The 22627-nt window shown below is 27.4% G+C and overlaps 1 protein-coding gene across 1 annotated transcript; it reads right to left on the reverse strand.

Moving 5' to 3' along the window:
• Positions 1 to 6566: 6566 nt before the first annotated feature.
• LOC8288730 (zinc finger protein ZAT4) lies at positions 6567 to 7883 on the reverse strand. The gene has a single exon (XM_015725214.3). It carries the CDS (start codon positions 7734 to 7736, stop codon positions 6687 to 6689), a length of 1050 nt encoding a protein of 349 aa, XP_015580700.1. The 5' UTR covers positions 7737 to 7883; the 3' UTR covers positions 6567 to 6686.
• Positions 7884 to 22627: the final 14744 nt, after the last annotated feature.

Consider the following 22627-nt stretch of genomic DNA (forward strand, 5'->3'; position numbering starts at 1 on the left):
TCAAAGATATCCAAAATGACAAGAAATTACAGTCTAAAAAATCTTTTGGAAGGAAAAACTCAGAGAAGTATTTTACTAGAATCCTACAAGGGCTTTCCAAGATTTTCTTTGTTCATATGTTGCCTCCTGCAACTGATATATATATATGTCATCATCAATCATTTTGCTGCTGCTGTTGATGCATTTGATCATGCATGCTATAGTTTCTGATCACAAATGTTGATCATCAATCAAGTAGTTTTTAGTCTCGTGATGCAAGTTGAGTTAGATATAATCTGTGCTGCCAGCCTAGGCGGCTCTGCAAAATGAATTTGTTATCTTTTCTCTTTTATAGAAAGCTACAAAGCTGTATTTTGGGAACAGTTTTTACCCTAATGAAAATACTCACATTCTTTCTCTGTACTTATAATTATCAAAAATGGCATCATCAGTTAATGGACATCTTGAAAATGCATTCGAAATTGAATTAAATAAAATTTTCTCTTGGAAAGGAAAGCACGAGTATGTAAATTTAGTTTTGTCAAAACAATGACATAAAGCTGAAGATGTTGAATTTTTTTTTTTTTTTCTCTTAACCCTAAGTAGAGGGTTGCTTGGTGGCTAAAACTTGTCATGTGGACAAAGAATCCCACGGGCAATTAGAAGAAAAGCATGTATACTTCAAACTGTAGCAAATCTCTAGAGAAAATCACAAAAAGTGAGACTATAAAATATGAATGTATTCCTAAAGCACATTGTTGCTTCATTGATGCACAGAGAAAACAATTCTTTTGGTGGAAACCTTAATAATGCTCCACTTACTTATAGATGCATGCTTTCTCTATCCGCCACATACACCTTTCTTTTTGTTTATTAACAATCGACTCTTTTTTTTTTGAAAACTTATTGGATCTATTGACTTGTATGAAAAATTCAATAAATATCAATGCACGGATAAGCGATAGCTATCAATTAAAATTTAAAAAAAATATATTATAATATATTGCACATTTGTTTTGGGGGGTATGGCAGGTTGCTTTAGGGAGAGTCATTTTCTTCACATGCAAACCTGTTTGTTCCAGTGTTTTTAGTAAGGATTTGATTTTGTTTTAATGAATGAAAATCATATTTGTGCAGTTTAAACACCAAAACTGGACTTGTCATATATAGTGCTTATGCTGCGACATATAACCAACTGCTGCACTATTTTCCTTCTAATTTTACATCTGAAATAATAGTAAAACTAACTCTATAAATTAATTTTATACTCAATTTTCATCTCTGCTAATGATAAATCTCAATATTACTTCAAATTTAAAGACACTTTTACACGGTAATAGTTTCATGTTGTTATGCACTTACATTTATTGTATTAGTTTATATTATGGAGTAATCGTTGATAAATTTATATTTGTAGAAGACAGTATGAATTTACCAGAATTTTATTATTTAAAAAAAAACCCACTGAACATGGAACATGCTATATACAAAGAAAAGTAGTTATGCAAAGGCCAGAATGGGTCCGGGAAAGAAGATTCTTCTTTCTTTTGTTTTTCCAGATGTGAAAGGATCTGATTTTCCAATGTGCTTTCTCTGTTTTCTTTATATATATATATATATATATAGGCTCAATATGTAACACATTTCTTTAGATAATCTTATAAATTAAATATTAATAATTTCTCTAATTATCATAAATAAAAATTACTGAGAAATCCATTCATGATTAGTAAGAAGAATCTATGTTTTGTTTATTTGATCTAAAAATATTTATTGCCAGAGATGTTCAAAAGGATAAAAGATTATTAAAATGAAGTGTCCCTAACAATTTACAGTGGAGTCGATGGTTAGATGAAAGACTGACACAGGGTGCAAGCGAAGTGGCTGCTGCTGCGAATAATTATTATAAAAAGATAAAGGAAAACTAAACTAAAAAGGGTATGTTAGAGAAGAGGGGGGAGGGGGCCACTGGCATTTATTCGAGAGAGGGATGGAGAGTTGACCAAAAAGGTCGAGAGTTGCTTCCCAGTTTTCATAAAAGCATGCCACGACAACACAACTCACGCCGACTAAATCCCCTCCTTTCCTCACTAATTTACTATCTTACCTTTCTTCTATGCTTTTCTACTTCCGGAAAAACTCCCTCCATCCCTATTAACTCTTTTTTTTTTCTAAATACAATTTATTTATAAAAATCAATAATTAAGTTAATTTTTACAAATATTGTTATATCCGTACCCAGGAATAAAATAAAATAAAAATTAATGTTATATATTAACTATATGAAAATAATAAAAAAAATTAAAAAAATATTATATTTTTAAATAATATATAAATAAATAAAAAAACTAAAGATGCACATACTATGTCATAAATTATTATAAATTTTTTTATTTATAAAGAGTTTAATGGCTATAAATTATATAAAAATAATAATAATTTTTTATATTTATTATAAAAATAAAATTTATTAGCAAAAATTAATACTCGTCAATAGTAGCATTATTTGTTACTAGAACATTATAAAAAAATGGCTTGAATTTGTGCTTTTTTTTCTTTCTCTACGTCCCTAGCTTATGTCACGTGTTGCAAGATGCTCCAATTGTAATTAAGGAATCTCGAAGTTTGAAACTTAATTGAAGGAATAATGGTAATTATTATGTGAACAGTTGAAGAACATCGTATGTAAGAGAAATTAACTTGGATCGCTAAGCATACAATTAGTTAAACGGCTGAGAAAGTTTCTTAATTTATCCGCTTCACTTCATCATCAAATGGCCACAATGGCTTTCATACATTGACGATCCGTTGTTTCCTTTTTCTTTTTTTCCTTTCCCTATATATCTTCCCCCATACTGCAAGCTAAGATCATTCATGATTTTGTCATATACCAACCAAATATTTCATCTGCGGCGATGCATATTTTGAGAGGAAAACAAGGCAAATTGCTGGCCTGGAATCCCCAAAAGTATAGATTTTTAATCATTGGAGAGGATGCAAGTGGGTGCCTTCATTTAGGGTTTTAAAATATTAAGAATCAACCAAAACCTTTCATTTATTGACGAGTAAACTTTCATGCCAATAACTATGAAAAAGTAACGCAAGTTTTAAGTTTCAATATTCTCATCCAAAAGAATTATAACAAATGCTTTATGGAGGTTTTCAAACTGTCAAGCTATACACAAGCCGTGAAATTCTCGAATTTTATAAATGCTATATCATTATATGACTACTCTCTATTTTCTTCTATCATTTTGTTTTAATTCATTCAGTATTAAATGTCTTTACATATACATAAAAAGAGTATATATTTCTTAACACTCGTTATAAAGATAGCTCTTATTATATAGGGACCCTTAATAAAATACTCCCAACTCAAAATATTCTTTAATCGCCACTATTTTTTACATTAATAATTCAGATACAGCAATTTAAAAATATTCAATATTGAAAGTCGATTTTACTTTATTTTTCTTCTCCCACACTGGCTTTTTAGTTCATTACAAGCAACACATAATTTTCTTGAAAAGTAACTGTAGTAAAATTTTTATATAGTGATACTCTATATATAAATAATTTTTATTTAGTGATAAAAGAATTATAATTCTAACTTTAACAACTTATTAATAGAAATAAATTCTCTATTATAATATTTATGTATAGTATTCTAAAAAAAGAATATTACGCTATATTTTATCTTACAGCAGTATTGTTGTCTCATTAATTTTATTTATATAATATGATAAGATATTTATATGTTTTATATTTTACTAATAAAATTAAGTATTAAACTCAAAAAATAAATATTTAAATTTTTATTAAATTATAATTTTATTTTATTTTGCGATTTTACTAAATTGACAAATAGGACTCGCCCTTAGCCCATGTGAAGTGGGTTCGAAAATATAGGAGAGTTAGCTCACGTCCTTCGTGTTCGAGAACATAGGAGGACACTTCTCCTATAGCAAGGAGCAGGATCTCGACCATTTCTACTTACTTGGGCACTTATTGAACGAAGCATTAGAGTGGTCTTCTAACGAAAACTCTGATTCATTTCTAAGTTTTTTTATTGTTTTACAGGTAGTTAATGCCTACCGATAAGCATGACAAAAAGATGATGCAACTGCACAAGGACATTGCCAAAGACAAAATTTCTAAATTGAAACAAACGTAATTGAGGTCAACAAGCTCGAAAGTGGAAAGAAAGCTCCTAAGAATGGATGAATGGGCAAGAACCAGATGTGATAAAGATGACAGAGCTGGTTGAAGAAAATGAAAATTAGCCGATTGTTCTTTTTGGCTAACAGTAACAATAAGAAAAAATAATAATAAAAAGAGAATGAAAGGAAGTAGAAAGTAGAAGTTACCTCGAGAAACGTGCAATGATTTTTGGCTTTTACAACAGAAAAAGAAAAGAAAACCGCATTAGACTTATTCGGAAAATGTGTGATATGATCATTTACTCTAATTAAGGAATTAGATAGTACTAAACAATATATATTACAAAATAATAATAAAATTGGCAAAGGGGACAGACTATTTTTTTCTGTTTACTTTGATTTTGTCCTTTGATCCTTTGGTCAAAGCAACTATGCAAAGGTCACAATAATGCCGTCCAAGCAGGACACCAAAAAGATCACAACCAAATAATGCTGCCTTCACTATGCCTTGCCTTCTATTTGCAAAAAGATGAAATCTTAAATTAAATAGTTTTATATATAAAAGAGGCTTTTTTTTTTGGTTTAAATAGAAGGAAGTTCAACTCCGTTAAGCATATTAACTACCGGCGTTATTCTTTTTTCATTTTCTAAAAGAAAAAAAAAAAAGCATTTAATTTTATGTGTATTGTTTCTCTTGGCGGTCTGCAATTTAAGCAGAATTCGTCTGAAAGAAGAAGAAATCACATGCATGAGAGAAAGAAGCAAATAAATAATTCATGGACAAATATGTCCCTGTAGTCAATACTAATTTTCTGGAATTAAATAATATAATAAAAATCTGACCGATTCTTCGATAAGATTATATAGAATAGCAAGGGTGCCTCCTTTTGCCCGGATATTTCGTTCATTTCAAGGCAGATAAAATCTTTTTACTTGCATCTTTTTTTTCTATTGAGATTTCGATCTTTTCTCAGTTTCTCCCTCTCTCTCTCTCTCTCTCTCTCTCTCTAGTAACATTCAAAGATATCCTACAACCAGTCCTAGCAGCCCAAGAAAAGTAAAAGTGCAACTGCATAAATATATATCTATATATATAATTCTTCAAGGTTGTTTTTGTCCTTTCAGGTTTCCCCCTTCTTTCTTCTTTTTTTTTTCTATTTTATCTCATTTTCAAACCCTTGACTTAAAATTTTATTTGAAGCTTTGATTAATCTATGAATTCATATCTGCAATGAATTTATGAGGATTAAATTTGAGGGGAGTCAAAATGAATTAAATATGAGCAGCGTCAAACTTTAAGTTTTGAAACGCTATTTCTATATGAAATTCAGTAAACTTTTTATCAATTACCAACCACAAAAATTCAAACTCAAATAATAAATTAAAAAAATATAAACTATTACAGATTAAGTGAATTGATTATTTTATATTTGAATTTGAATAATTAATAAGTATTCAGTAATTGAATACCAGTAAATATACCCTCGCTAATCTCATTACTACGGAGTTCTTGAATGCTTAACAAAAATCAAACTGTGATGTCATTATAGAAGGAGATTGCAGGAAGGCAGTTGATGCTTGCTATAGTTCAGGTTTCCAGATCGGTGGGCGTTATTAAGGAGATGTTTGGCTTAGGCGGATCAATTAACACTTGCAATTTTGTTTTTGTTAGAAAACGATACAGTCGGGATGGTTAAGAGTAAGACAGCCATGGGTTTCAGCTTGTTGCGGTAGCTTTTATTCCCAGCTTTGCTGGATCAAGGAAAACCCAAAATTATATACTGTTTTGATGCATATGAATATGATATCTTTCTGACAGAAAAGAGAAAAAGGGTAAAAAGATAATGTGCAAAAGAAAAGGAATAGTAGACAGTTAACAAGAACAGCTGGAAACTAGAACAGGACATATTAACAGAATTGTAACGTTTTTGGTACTTAGTAGAAAGAAAGAGCAAGTTCTAGTTAGTTTAGGTCCACAACCCATAACCCAAAAAAACAAAAAGAAAATAAAAGAAATATGCACTTAATAAGCTATGTGAATGAAATGAAGTAAAATTGCAACAGGAATGGTCCTTAACCAGAAGTAATATTTGCTATAGCTTTCACTCCAGTTGTTAGAATAAGCAACCACTGCACTTAAATTTGCTGTTACAAAACACGTGAAGTGGTGAAAGAATCATGCGCACCAAACCAAACAAACAACAAATGAAAAAGAAGATGGGGCAAACTATGTCAATGAAATTTTGTGCATTAAATGAGTTGGTAAGTTCAATAAAAGAAATGAATTTCAGATTTTGCTACAGGAACAGTATCATCTGAGAAACTAAGCAATGACAGGACAAAAACAAGTTGCGGAAAATTCAAGGAAAGAAAATGAATTTGTGGTAGTCAGTCATGAATGGGAGTTGCCAAAATCTAGAAGAAGCATGCAAAAATGAAGATAATAGGCAAATATTTCTATAACTACAAATACCCACTTAATCAAATTGCAGAAAGAAAAAAAAAAAATAATAATTCGACTTAAATGAACTTGATAGTGTCTATGGATTAGGCATCAGAGACCACGCTATAGTCATCGTCGTCTATTGGAGCAGGTAAGTTAAGATCTATCAGATTGTTTTCGTGTTTAGAAGAATTTTCAGCAGCGGCAGCAGAAGCAACCGTGGAAGAACCCATAAGATGCGATCTTTTATGCCCGCCGAGTGCTTGTCCAGACCCAAAAACTTTGAAGCAATAAGGGCACTCAAAAATTCGCTCATTGCTGTCATTCTTTCTTAGCTCTGTTCCATTTAAACAGCAAATCTTCTTATGCGTAACCAATGCTTGAGAAGATCGAAATAGTTTCATACATTTCTCACATCTGAACTTCCCGCGAATCTTTCTGACTTTGATGATCTCCTCTTTTCTCGTATTCCCCAACAACACCATATGATCGATTGATCCTTCTCCGCCTAATTTATTGTAACTGCCTTGTTCTTGATCTTGTTCTGCGTCACTGTTTCTCATCCAAACATCTCTCGAAAGCATCATAAGACACATAGCAACATCTTCTTCAGGGGAAGTATCTGAGACTGAACTTACCGGTTCTGGCTCCACCGGTGGCGGTGGCGGAGACTCAGACTCAGCAGCCGACGAACTGGGATTCTTGAACTTAAGTTTCTTAACGTCGAGATTATGCTTCTGATTATCAAGAAAACCCGATTTTCGAGTTCTTTTAGATCGTCTGCGAGTTGGGTTTCTCGACTCGGTCTCACTTTCTCTATCTTGAACAACAACAGAACCAGCATCAACAGCAAAAGAAAACTCAGGATCTGCAAACCTGAAACTTCTCTTGGGATTCTCTCTTAACCCATAAACCAAAGCCTTCTCTTCAACTTCAAAGCTGTTCATTTCCTGTTCGTGTTCGTGTTCGTGTTCTTCACCAGAAGAAGAATAGGAAGATGAAGCTGACTCAGCACCGAGTTGCTGCTGCTGTTGATGAATCGCTGTGGTTCTTGGAGGGAGAGGTAAGGTGGCTAAGTGGGCCTTCATGTGACCACCTAAAGCTCTCCCATTGGCAAAAGTTCTAGTGCAGAGCTTGCATTTGTGCCTCTCCATTGAAGAAGCAGATAGAGCAAGTAAAGATCAAAGCTTTACTTATTTCTCTTTCTATAGAGGAGGAGCTAGAAGAAGCATATAAGAGAGATTGGACAACTTAAAAAGGAGTAGGTGACAAGCATTCCTCCACCAAAAGACACACACAACCCAAAAATTATGATTTGTAGATATAATATAAAACAAATGAAAAACAGTTGTAAATTTGTCCCAAAAATTTATATTAGTTTTATGTGGATTTTGCATAAACAGCAAAAGAAATTAATTTATGAAAGGAGAAAGAGGGACAAGTAACATGCAAATCTTGCTCATTTGGGTAAATTATCTTTTTTTTCTTTTACCACTTTTTGGAAGTCCATATATAATGCCAGGTGAGCATATAAATACTATCTTCTTTTTAATCTAAGTTTATTTATTGAGTGTATATGCATGGTGATAATTGCTACTCCCATCATTTGTATTCTTTGTATTTTCTACATTTTTCCAATTTGAATACATGAAGCCCATTTTATTAGGCCCCGTTGCCAAGCTCTTTTATGCCGATTTCCGTGACTAGATTTATGAACCATGCGTTTTATACTGCACGATTTATTTCTTAAATTTTTTCCCCCAGACTTTTCTTTTTCATCTTTGCGTCCACTTTTACAAAACTACCAGCTAAGGTTTTTACTTTTCATTTTATTTAAATGCTACATTGGAAATCCATTCAAAAATTCTTAACTGTTTTGAAATTTGATAGTATGCACGACTACTTTTAGACCATCAACCCATTGCAAAATTCAATATCTCTGATACTAATATTCTTTTTGGGCCATAATTTAGTCACTATAAATCTAGAAAACTATTCTTTATCTTAAAATTTTAATTCAAAAGTAAATATATTAATATAAAATTCTTGATATATAAAATTAGTGAAAAAATATTATCACGCGATCAAAGACTTTTCAACTTCTAATTAAAAAAGAAAAGAAAATAAATGTTTTGTATAATGTAACCAAAGACTTTTGAACTCCGGTAAACAATACTTCATCCATTCTAAAACAAGCAGTTGATTTTCATTTACACGCAAATTAAATTATATAAAATATTTTTTTAATATACTCAGCAGTCAAACTACTGCTCTGGTCAATTCTCCATTGTCTGATAATTTTTTTGGAAAAAAATAATACAATTAACTAGATTTATTGAAACGTTAAGGATTCATAATTTATCAGGTAATTGGACCTACATTTTTTCACTATATCCTTAAAATACTTTTATTGAACTTTTTATAAAAGTTATATAATTTTAAAATGTAAAGGGTGAAAAATTAGTTACATATAATAATAACTTTGTTAAAATGAATGATGAATATTATTTGAGAGTTAATTACTAAATTAGTAATTAAAAAAACAAAAAAAAAAAAACTAAATTAGTAAGCGTGGTCTTCCTGGCCAGACTAAAGTTTCCTCACATTGAATACGTGGCTTTCTTGGACGAGTCAATAAAATTGGTTAGTTTGTTATAGCTACGTACCAGTTGGCAATTGATTGTAAACCCACGTGCCATGTGAATACCAAAGCTAAATAGTAAATCTCTTTCTATTTTTATAATTATAAATACTTTTAATTTTATCAATTAAAGTTGTACTTCTCTATTTAAAAGAGTTTATATGAATATAATTTGATTTTATATATAATAAAAAATTTATATAGTATTATAAAAAATTTATAAATATCAAAAAATTATAATTTAATAAAATTTAAGTGTTATAAAAATCAAATAAGAAACATTAATATATTATCAAAATAAAATTGATAAAATAAAATAATACTACAATAAGGTAAAATATAACATAATATATTTTCTAAAATTATATTTTAAATATATTATATATAAAAATATTTCTTAAAATTATGTTTTAAATATATTATATATAGAAATATTTTTTAATATAATATTTTAACAAACTGATAACTCATTATAATATAAATTTTATTTTTATTTATAATTGAAATCGTAATTTTATCTGGAAATTATATTTATATAGAATATTGTTGTAAAGAGATTTTACTGTTAAAATATATATATATATATATATATATATATATATATATATATATATGAAAGAGAGACCAATTTTAATTTTTTTAAGTAAAAATAGATTACCAATACTTTCAAGAATTTATCCCTCTTACACTAGCAATAGTTAATCGGGAACTCAAATTGATATTATTTCCTAATATTTTTTTTAAAGACAAACTTTTGAATTGGGACCTTTAAGAATAGAAGTTTAAATTCTAAAGTTACCAAATAATGCCATATTATATAATTTTGTAAATTTTAGTAGGAAAGATACAAAAGTTATTTCATATTTAGGCGCTTTATTCACTTAAATATCTATAATATTTTGTCAATTTAGATAGATGGTCTTAATTTTTTTTTCATTTTAATACTATTTCAACTAATGTCTTTCTTCATGTTCTTATATTAATATAATATAGATTCTAATAATAAAACTATTTATTAAGTATTTTATTTTATAACTAACTACAATAAATTTATGATAATAATAATAATATTTATTTTTAATCTTAATTTCACAAAAATAAGATAGAAAAGTTTTTAAATTAAATTTATAATATTTTATAGTTAATTTAATATTAAATCATTTGAGAAATTATTCTATTATTGAAAATCAATGTTTATAGTTATATTATTAAAAAATTAATAATACTAAAATAAAAAGAAAAAAAAAACACAAATTCTAAAATGACAAGTAAAAAAGTTAGGCATCCTTGGATCAAAAAGCATAGAGCCAGATATGGGCTAGTTCAAAATCAAAATTACTCCAGAATTGGGTCAGTCAAATTCGAAATTAAAACCGATTCAAACCAAAATCAAAACTTGAAAGGTCGATTTAAGATCAGTTCAATATTTATTAGAACAAATACTATAATTATAGTATAATATAATTTATAATTTTAATTAAGAATAAGATTAGCTTCTTTAAATATTAATAATAATAGTATATATATATAATAATAACTATTATTATTATTGTTATAAAAACATAAATAATATTAAAATTATTTAATAAATAAAAAATGAAGTGATATAATTGTTAACTAAGAGAGTGTTTGGTTTAGAGGTTTTATGAAGCTGATAGTTGTTTATCATTGAACGTGTGATATGATTGTATCACGATGCCTCAGGACACGATCTAATATACCGTTGTATCGACTAGTTGGACCATAATCTCTTACCAAAAAAAATAGCTCCGCAGGAAATCCACCAATCCACATTTAATATATGAACAATGACAATTGTGTACCACCGAAATAAAATCTCATATTGACATCTTGATACACTGATTTACTATTTATATTAAAGTATTTAGTAGAAATCAAGAATTGAGAGATAATTTAGTTCCAATCAGTTATTGATTGTATCATCTATATTTAATATTCTTTTTTATCAGTTAATACCATCAATGATCATTTAATATACTAACAATAATAACTAATAAAATTTTATTAAACTAATTTATCGTCCTTCAGCTACCGGTTGCACTCATCAGCTGAAGTAAACATGTCATAAATCAAATGTGAAAAATATTAGTCAACACAAAAGACGGAATTGAACTTATAAATTTGGGTAGGCTCGACTTTATTTTTAAAGTAAAATTTAGAATAATTATTTTATAGTTCAATATTTTTTTATTTAAGGGACACATACTTTTTAAAGTAAGAACATTTCATATACTTTTACAATCATTTTTAATGTACGTTATATTTTGTTAATTTTTATATAATTTTATAATATTTAACATCAATTATCACTAAAATATAATTTTTGAGTGATATAGCATCCAACATTGCATTATAAAGGTCATTTTATATTAAATTATCATTGAAAACAATTACTTTCTAAGTTTAAATAAAAAATAAAGATATATTGTCTTAATAATTTTTATAATCAAAAATATTTATTTAAAAAGTATTTAATCTATAAAAGTTTTATTATATTATATTATAAAAGATAAAAAATGATTTATACTTAAAAAAATACTAACAGAATGAAAAAATTATATTTTCTTGGTACAAAGAATATTTATGTCTGGCAAAACCACAAGGAAATATTTTAAATTTCAATAGTATTGTTATATGATCTGCTTAATTTATTATATAATTTTCAGTATTATAAATATATGAAAACTTAAAATTATCTTTTTTAATAGGCTTGATTATTAATTAAATCCTAAAATTTATACTTGTTAACAATATTATCCAATTGTTTTAAAATTTTAAAATAAATACGCATGTTTTGAATTATTTTTAAAATATTTTTCAATGATAATTTTTTAAATTTCACAATGAGAAAGATGACTTGGAAAGTCAACTATGCTTACTAAAAAAACTAAATATTATGAATTAACAAAAATAATTTGTTATAGACTTAATAATATGATTATTAAAAGGCTCATATATATACATCTAAACGTAATAATATTTTTACTGATTTACTAATTTTTATTTTAATAAATTTAATTGTTTGCCATGCAATTTTTTATTGTGAAATTTTAAAAATTATTATGAAAAAATATATGTAAAAATAAATTGAAAGTATTTGTAATTATTTTACAATTATGAAATAATTGAATAAAAATTGTTAGTAAATATAAAATTTAAGAGTTAAGGTAATTAGAGAATGGAGAAATAAATTAGTTTCTTTTGAGTTGTTATGCATTAAATGCTAACTTAACTGGACAAGTCATTCAAAGTTATTATGCCGATTTATGCGGCCAGCGCCAGCGGCATCAGGAAGAGCGGCTGTACGCTGTTTATTGCTGGCAGGACAGGAGCTTTCTGAAGGGATGCGTGCTTGCTTGTATGGGCACCCAATAGAACATTTATTTACTTTCTCTATTTATAGCTATTACAAATTCAGCAAATTTGAGAACAAAACATAATTAAGGAAAATGATACTTTACATTAAGCCCAGCACATCTATAAAAGTTTTTATTCTCTTTGAAAAGATGGCATAACTTAATATGCTAAAATTAAAATTAATTTAAAATTCTCTTAAGCCACTTCCAGTGCTTTCGTCTCGTGGCCAATTTGCTATCGACGTCGCAGCTCTTTTTCTCTTCTCCTTTCTCTCATTCTTTTTCTCTCTATAATTTATAAAAAAATATCTCAATTCTAATAATATTACTATGATTAATTTTCTTTTTTCAATTTTATGAAAATTAAGTTATTCATATATATATATTGAACATAGTGAAAATGAACTTGTAAGACATTCAATTAATTCTACCTCTCGTTCATATAAAGTGTAAATCTTCTATAATTTTAAATTTTTTTATCTGTATTCACAATATAAATTTTTAAATAAATACAATTCATTATATAGTAAATAAAGTTAATAATATTAATAATATGAGATATTATATATTAATTATTACATATACATCATTAATTTTCTATCAAAAATAGTTATTAGTCATAAATAAATAAATAAATAACATAAATATCAATCTTTGATAAATAATATTTTTAAAAATATTTATAATTTATTTCATAAATAATATGATAAATTAAATCCATCTAAAAAATTTATGTGGAAGTTATGTTAAATTTGCTGATAAATTGGATTTAAGTATGAAAATAGATGCATTCAAAAATGGACTCAAATGCAGTCTTATTTTTACCACAAAATTGAGTGCATTTGACTGGTCCATGTGTCATATAGTTGAAAATTTTCAAACATCCGACTTTACGATGAAAGGAAAAAAGAAAAAACAGAAAAGAAAAAGCGATAAAAGTCTCAGCATGTCCACTCAATGGCGTATATTAGGATAACCATTTTTCCTTTCTATCTCTCCTTTAATTAAGCTGAGTAGTAGGCCTCATGCATTTGTGTGGGATTAATATTCCCATACTTGTCTTGGTTGGAACTAATAGGGAGCGGCCACCGGTGTCCTTTTAATTTTTGCTTTTCCAAATCTATTATTAGATGAATAATACTTTATTTAAATTCATATTTCCTTTTATACATGAGAAGGAAAAGATTTTTGCATTTTTTTCCTCTTTAACATATATATTCTTTTAATTTATAAAATTAAAAATCTTACAATTTCATATGATTTTTATATACTTTATAATTGAGATATTCAAATCTCATTATCTTACATTAATTTTATATTTTCTTATAATGATAAATTAATCGTACGAGTATTAATTATTTTTTAATTATAAAACAAAAGTAAATTTTTTAATTTTAAAATAAAAAGTTTAGCTATTAAATAAAAATAGTTTTTCCTCTCGTGCTTTTAATTCAAATATCTCTTTAGATGAATTTAAATTTAGTATTTTCATCCGTCGTAAAAATCATAGTCTACTTTTCTAAATTGCTGATTTAGTAAGTAATTATCAAATGTCTTATTCATTAACTAACGCAAATATTATTAATGTAATTATAGAAAGTTTAGTACATTTATTTTAGAAAAATAATAATATTAATTAAAAAAGATCTACATTTTTTTTAATTTGTATAATAACAATGGAGAACAATGGATTTAAGGAAATAGAGGAATAAAATAGACTTGAGGGATCCGCTTCCAATTTAATAATCACACATTCTTCTTCTAAAGGTCCCGACTAAAACTAAGTTCAATCAAATAAAAAAAACTGGTAAATTACATGGCAGGTGTATCTGAACTATGTAAGATAAATCAAATTGGGTACTAAAATTCAATCTATACCTTTCAATATTCAGATTTTTTAATTAATGTTATATAAAGATGCACCCTTAATATGTTTATGATCAAATTTTGCTAAAGTGGAACTTGTAAGGTCACATTAATGACTTTTATATGTGTCATGTCACCTTAGAATCCTTGTTACCTAAATTATAGGGATTATCGGTTCTAGTCACATGTGAGTGATTGTAAATGGCAAAAATAATATTCTTTTAAGTTTAAAATATTGAATGGAGTTTAAGATGGCATTTAATATGACTATGGCTTTGTACGAGACTTATCAAATCGAAATATATTACCATTAAGTTCAGCGATTTAAAAGCGATTTGATTAAGCTACGAGAAATTAAATTCAAATTTTAGAAATTGAGTTTTTAGATATTTATATATTTTTTTTAAAAATATTTAAATAGAAAAGAGTCAATATAATTATGATAAAAATAAACATAAGAATATGAATTTGATAATAAAGTGCATAGGTTGATAGATAGCATGAGGCAATTGAGTAAAAAACTTTGGAAGAATATCAAGTTTTCCTATTTTACATCTTTAGATGGCTGGAAGGCTTTCGTGCCGTTAATTACGCAGACCAAATCATCGAAGAAAGTAAACCAAATAAATTCCATAAATAAATAAATAATAATCATAATCATAATAAAGCCAAATGTCAAACCCTGCCACGCACAGCTTTTCATCGTAAGTGTACACCTGACTCTCTTCATGATTTGGCATTTCACACGCACCTCGATGCGTCTGGGCTTTTTTTCAGTTAGACTACACATCAAAGATACCTCCTCGTTGCTTCAGTTTTATTAACTCTGCAAAACCCGACTCATGAACTTCTGCTCTTACACATTGTCATACATATATGATATTTATTTACCACCAAGCAACAAAATCTTCACACGTCGCTTAGTTGCATGGTTTCTCCAACCTGCTCCCACCAAATTTCTTCTCCACGCTCAGTTTGTTCAGTTTTGGGGTCACTAGTCATTGTCGTGTGCACAGTGGGATAAAAAAAAAAGAAAAGGAAAGGAAGAAAGGGTTTATGGCTTCTGTTTTGAGTCTCTATCATTTCCTGAAGCTGAGATCTGAATGAAGAGAATAAGAGTGGCCCAGATGGCGTAATGTAAATGCGCAACCAAGAAAGGTAGGACTCGAGTGGGCTCTTTTGTTTTGTTTCTTGATCAAATTAGGTACTCACTGCTGAATTATGTTAACTTTAAGATGATTATTATTTATCAAGCTATTGCTCCATTTTATTACAGTTGTTGAGCACAGAAACCATATCAAATCTCAAATCTCTTTACAGTTAGAAAATCTATATAGAAGTTCTAAAGATTCATTTTCATTTAATTCTTTTAAATATAAAATAAAAAGTTAGTTTTGATTTTTCTATATCTGAAAAAAAAAATTATTTTTAATTCTAATATAAAATTTTAATATATATTTCTATTTATATACCAAATCAATAAATAATTGATCATTAGTTCTAAATAATACAGTATGTGTTTATCATCATATTTAAAATGTAAAAGAATTCATATGTTTATATTACTTTCCTACTATTTATAATATACACACTAAATTCAGGTAAATAATTATTTTATTTTTATTTGATAACTATATAGTAAATTTTTATATGTTTATTAATTAATATTTTTAATGAAATAGTAAAATATAAAAAGCATATTTAATTTAAATATTTTTATATTTAATATTTTCAATTTTTTGTTTTATTTTAGATAATATTCTTTAAAATCTTTTAAAAAAAGAAAACCATTATGAGAAAAGAATTTGAATATATCGTAAGACCGTAAAGATTAGCCTTCGAATTGATGGATGAGAGAATCCAAAATAAATGACGGGGTAGGATTGGTGGAGTGACCAATCTTTGATGCCACGCAGCGAGATCCAATGATTTTTCTGCCTATCAGACGCGTGTCTTGTTCCCCATGTCTGATTGGAAGTCCTTTCTTTGGTCCTACACAATGGAGAGACCGTTTGTTTGGACACTCTCAACCGCAGCCACTTCTTCATTCCCCTTTTTTATGCTTAGATCTATTATTTATTATCAAATATTATATATATATATATAATTGATAAAGAAAAAAGTAAATTCAATACAACTTAATGAATAAAACCGTCTAATGTACAACTTATGGATAAGTAGCATACGACTTTTTCATATAAATGATTGTGGATTTTTTGGTTTAAAAATACTTTGCTATTTTGTTTTTATATATTAGGAAAAACATTCTGAAAAAACACAAGTTTCCACAATATTAGTTCTTAGTCCTTTTTACTTATGATTTAAAATTAGATAATGGACTTTCCTAAAAAAAAAAAAAAAAAAAACTACGTAATGCACTTAAATATGCGTCCATTAATTATTGGTTGAAAGGCTATTAATTCTCATGTCTCTATCCTTGAGTATTTATGGTTCGATTTGATTGATTTATAAAAAATTTAATCAAAAAATTAGTCAATTTTATTTAAATGATATGATAAAATTATCCAATTATTTAATTTCGATTTGCATACTTTGCCTACTTGGTTTGCATTACTTGGTATGATGTTAATTTCTGTTTTGAACGTATTAAGATAGTATATAATCGTATGTATATAAATAGTTTATGTCTCATAAAAGTTAAACTATTTACGATTACATGTGAAAAATGTGTAATTTTGAATTTATGAAACTAATTATTATCTTTTATTTTATAAAAGAAATATGTCATGAACAACTATTTTTTAATATAAAATAAAATAAAACTATCATGTGCAGTAGAAGTATGACTTATTTTATATAATGAATTTCAAGCTTGATAATATCTTATCAAAATAGCAATTTCTCTAGTCATTTAGAAACTAAAATAATAATACTAAATTATTTTTATTCAATCTTAAGTACGGTTTAGTTTTTATATTTTTTATATTCTTAAATTATAATCAAACTAATTTTTTTTTGATTTAAAAATCGATACATAATAATACATTAAATTTTTAATTTTTGATTAGGATTGAAGCATGCCGATTTAATTTATTCTGTTTGATTTAATTGCTAAAAAGTTTTTTTTTGATTACAAATTCCCAAAATTTGAAATGGGTCCCAAGATAAGATCACTGCAACTTCCCATTAGAAAGAAACTAATTATCTAATGCAGCTCATATATGCAATTCAACTAAGCCATCAATCCATCATAACACAACACATGAATAATATTACACTTACAAGCTATAAAATTCCAGGTCTCTGTTAAGTGTTTTTGTTGATAAGTTCTTCTTAAAGCATTTTGATTCTATGGCCCTTTTTTGTGTCATGATTTTGACCTAAAATGGTCCCTTTTAATTTTTATAATATGCTATTTTCTTAGTGCAAAGTCCACTAGAAGTGCATTGCTTCTGCCAAAATTACATCAAATAAATATGAATGGTACACAAGTTTCAGTGGAAAACTGAACATATGGCAATTCTCTTCAGTATTCCATTTCTATATTTTGAAAGGTTAATTCACACTATGCTCTTTGAGGCTGCAAGTTTGATTTGACCTAATATTGTTCAAGTTAGGGGTGGCCTTGGCCCTACCAGTTTAATTTTGTACAAACTTTTTGTTTTTGTTTTTTCAAATTATTAATTATTAATTTTCCTGATGCCTAGTTATTTCAAATGTCTTATAATTGATTTCAATGGTAAGAAATATGTGAGGGCCGGCTTGCCATTTCAGCCCAGCCCACTCTAGTCATAGTCACCCCGAAGCAATGAGAACATTTTTGAAAAAAGAAAAAAGAAAATTGGAGATGTGATGTCACTAGCATAGAGTGGAACTTGCTTGCCAAAGCTTTGACCACCTAATCCTCCTTATTCAACTCACAAAATTGGTGGGTCCGATCTACCTCTGGCTCGACTACAACAAGTAACAAGCTAATGAGATCAGCATTACATGAAAAAGTTCTTAAATAAATTTACTCTATTTGTAAATAAAATTTAAATGTATTATTACTTATTAATTATTCATGATTAAAAATAATAATTAATGTAAATAATAAATTTACTAAATAATATCATAATTTATAGATGAGGTGATAATTTATTTAATAATTTTTTTGCATTAGTTGTATTTATTCGATGATTACTGTGTTGTTTTGGAAGAAAAAAGAGTTACCAGTATTCTTAGATAAACCTCACAGCTCACAGCACCTAAAGTTGGACTGATTTATTGACCATTTAAACCCCTAACTTTGCTATAATTAAATAAATAAATACGTAAGTATATATCAACTTCATTGTCTTCCTCTTGACAGTCAAATGAATCCATGAAGACGTGTAGTTAGACACGGTTAAGATGCAGTCTACACCACACACATGATACAAATTCTATGATTCTAATATATTAACATCTTTTTCATTTGTCTTCTGTGTTGTATGTATTACACTGTTTACAGTGTTCATTTATTTATTTCTGTATAAGAATTTCTGAAATTCGTCCTGGTACTGTTAGGTTTTGGCTGGCTGGTATTTATCCCCATAGGCTGTAGAGTCAATAATTGGGTAAACTGTATTAGAAATTTGGTTTTCACATGGCTAAGATTGCTGAAATTGTAATCGGAGAGTAGGAAAATAGAAGGAATACTAAAATGCATTTATTCCTGAAAGTGGGTGATAGAGGCACATATGAGTTAAGATAAAAATTTAAAATTCTTAATAAGTTGTTCCATATGTAAAATTGCTATTTGGCAACTTATCGTCCTCAGCTTCAAGTAAAGTAAGTGATATCTTTGTTCTAAGACTTGTAGGGTGTCACACGCCTGCATGCCTATGGCCGTAAGCCACATTGTTTTGTTAATGGAAGCCAGCAGCTTACACATTTGATTTTGCCGCATGTGACATTGAATATTATTATATATACATATATGGATAATTGGACATTGGACATGGGAAGACATAGAAAATGGGACCCATCCATTCATGAAGATCCATTACATTACATGATCGCCACTGGACATAATGATCAATGGATCATGAGGTTTGTTTAGAGTGGTTCCATATATATATATATAAATATACTTGTTTTCTTTTTCTTTTAAAAATATCGTGCATATAATATTCTTTTGACAGGGAAAAGGATTGCACTTCTTTGTATATGGTACTCCTACCTTCAAAGTGAAAACTCCTTCCGCAGAGCATAGGGTCCGAGTGTGTTTGCAAAAATAATAGTAGTACGCCCACCACTGCAGTACCAATCTCGGGATTAAGTGAAATAGACTCGTATCAATAAAAAGATATAACTAAAGCGTAATTTAAATAATTTTATAAAAAATATAAATGTAGCAATAGTTTCTCTATAATTTAAATTGAGATCGTTATAATTTGGTAAAAGCACTTTAGGTGGTGATATATCACATTAGGATGGGTGCATTCAATCATTTTAGTTTTATTTTACTTTTCCATTTCATCTGTATCATGAAAATTTAATATTAAAAGTAAAGTCACCATAAAAAATATTTGTTACTATAATATTTCATGAAAGAAATAGTTTAATTAAATTTAAAATATTTTTAGATAAATTTAATTTGCTATACTATCTACAAATAGAACCAATTAAACATTGATTAATATAAATACTACAGTTAATAACTAGAAAGGTGAGAAATGAGATGTGATTATAAAATTGTTGGATTAAAGAGTTAAATATTCATTTCATTTCGAGAAAAAATATACTTTTAAACTGGAATAGAGAATGTAACATTTTATAAAAGCCACAATTTTAAAATACAGATCATGAAATTAATTGCATGCGGTAATATCTATATTACTAATAAAATATATTTTTCATAGTTGCTAATACTCTTTCCATTTTGTACTAATTTTCACCTTTTTACAATTCATTTAGATTAAAAAATATTTAATAGGGTTAATTATAGGAAAAAACTAGTTAAATTAGCTAAATTTAATCTTCTACAGATATTATAAGATTTCTTATTCCAACACAAGGATAAAATAGAAAAGAAGAAATTAATGTTGCATTAGATATATAGAAGTGATAAATAATTAAATTTTTTTATTTAAAAAAGAAACTGTTAGCATAGAACGAAAATAGTAATAAAGATAAAGTAAACTATTATTTATGGCGGACTAAAAAAGAAAAAAAAAAAGGACTGTATCAATCTCGGACGAAGGGCGTAGAATTCTTGAGTAGTAAAAGATTGGAGGAGCAAGGACAATTTAGCCCTAGAATCAATAGCAGAAATAAAGAGTAAGAAAGAGGGGCGTAGATAGAATATGAAAACCATGTGAAAAAGAGGCAATGAAAAGAGTTCCTCCAATCCAAGCTCTGAGGTTCGGTCCAAAAGCACAGTTGTTAACGAAAACTATATGCTTAAAGAGAAAGGAACATAATATATATATATATGCATATAAAAAAGGACAGCATTGCAGAAATAAGAAATGAAACCAAAAATTTTATGAAGCAGACAGAAGCAAGCAAAGAATCCTGAGTAATAAAATGATGCTTGGCCTTTTTAATCACGTGCCCCAAATTAAGCCTACTAAATTGCTTAGGTAGGTTCTCTGCTCTCTTTACTTGCCAAGTTAAATTCCTAATCCTTCCCTCTTTCCTGTTCATTTCTATATTGTTTTTGTTGCTTTTGTTTTCAAAGTTATGTTTTTGTGTAGCTAGAAAAAGAAAACAAGAAGGTCACCCTGAAGAATAATGAGAGGATTATTAGTGGGTAATAATGAAATGGACAGGAAGGTTGATTATCTATTAGTTGTGTTATTTTTTGGTTTATAAAAAGGACCCAAAACCTATGATTATTAACAAAAAAATAAAGTCCAATAAATATAAATAAAAATAATAAAAGAATTTAAATTTTTTTAAGAATAGAGTGCCCTGTAATAATGCCAACCTCATCCTAAGTTGTGTTTGTATAAAAACACAACCAACCATAATGTTCATCTATATTTTTTAACTTATATAAATATTTAAAAATCATACATACATTTTCCGACAATTTAAATTAGTAAAATGATATATAAAACTAATAAATTGATTAAAAACAAATAATGATTAATGATTAATTATTTATTATTAAAAAATATATTTTATGATGATAGAATATCATAACAGTAGTCTAGCCACACCATATTACATAATACCGACTATATACTAATAAGTATAAAACATATTTGATGTATCATTGTCAGTTTGGTCCATATTTATTGCTCGTCTTTAACTATCTATAGCGTAGGGGAAAGCAATTAAAGGTTTTTATGGTTAGGTGACACTTTTCATTCTTCTTCGCGGTGCTGCCAAGCAAAAATATAATATAAATTAAGACAAACGAAACGCAGACAAATGGTCCTCTCCGACTAGGGATAGCTATGGGATGAATTTTCCGTTTTCCATGGAGATTCGCTCCGGACAGAATAAGAAATTTCCAAATCTTCTCATATGAAAACGGGTTTTCTATGAGCAGGAATAGAAATATATTCTATCCCTTATAATTAATATATTTAGTAAATTTAATTTATTAAATTCAATTATTTATGAAAAATTAAATTAACTTTTTGAAAATTTATTAATTAGATTTTGATTTATTAAATATTTAACTATAAGAGGATTGATAATATATTGGTGCTTTTATATGTTCTAGTAATACATTATTAGTTTTATTATAAATTTAATCTATTTATATCTTAAAAAGTATATGTTATGAATAAAGATTTTAAAATATCAAAACAAAACTTGTTGAGACATGAATGGAAATATTATTTTCATATAAAATTTATGAAGATAAAATTCAGAAATTAAAATTCTCTAATAATCAAATTGAATATGATTATCAGTCCAAAATTAATTATTAAAATTTATGATAAAATCTCAATACGCCAGTCGCGATCCCTTGATTGAACAAATGATTGTGAGGCACTGACTTGATATTTAAATATTATTAAAATATTTCTAATACATTCTTTATATATATATATATATATATATTAAACTCTTTATTTTAAAAAATTATATAATAAAATAATATTCAAATATATTTTTTATTTTTAAATATAAAATAAAGAATTGATTTGACATTCTACATATAGAGTAAAGCTTCACTGTCTATTTTATATTTAATCAATGTATCATAAATTTTTAT

Source organism: Ricinus communis, chromosome 5, assembly GCF_019578655.1.
Source record: "Ricinus communis isolate WT05 ecotype wild-type chromosome 5, ASM1957865v1, whole genome shotgun sequence".
Lineage (NCBI taxonomy): Eukaryota > Viridiplantae > Streptophyta > Magnoliopsida > Malpighiales > Euphorbiaceae > Ricinus > Ricinus communis.

What these genes read in the sequence shown, in the direction of transcription:
- LOC8288730 (XM_015725214.3), bottom strand. Translation starts at nt 7,736, where the DNA reads ATGGAGAGGCACAAATGCAAGCTCTGCACTAGAACTTTTGCCAATGGG.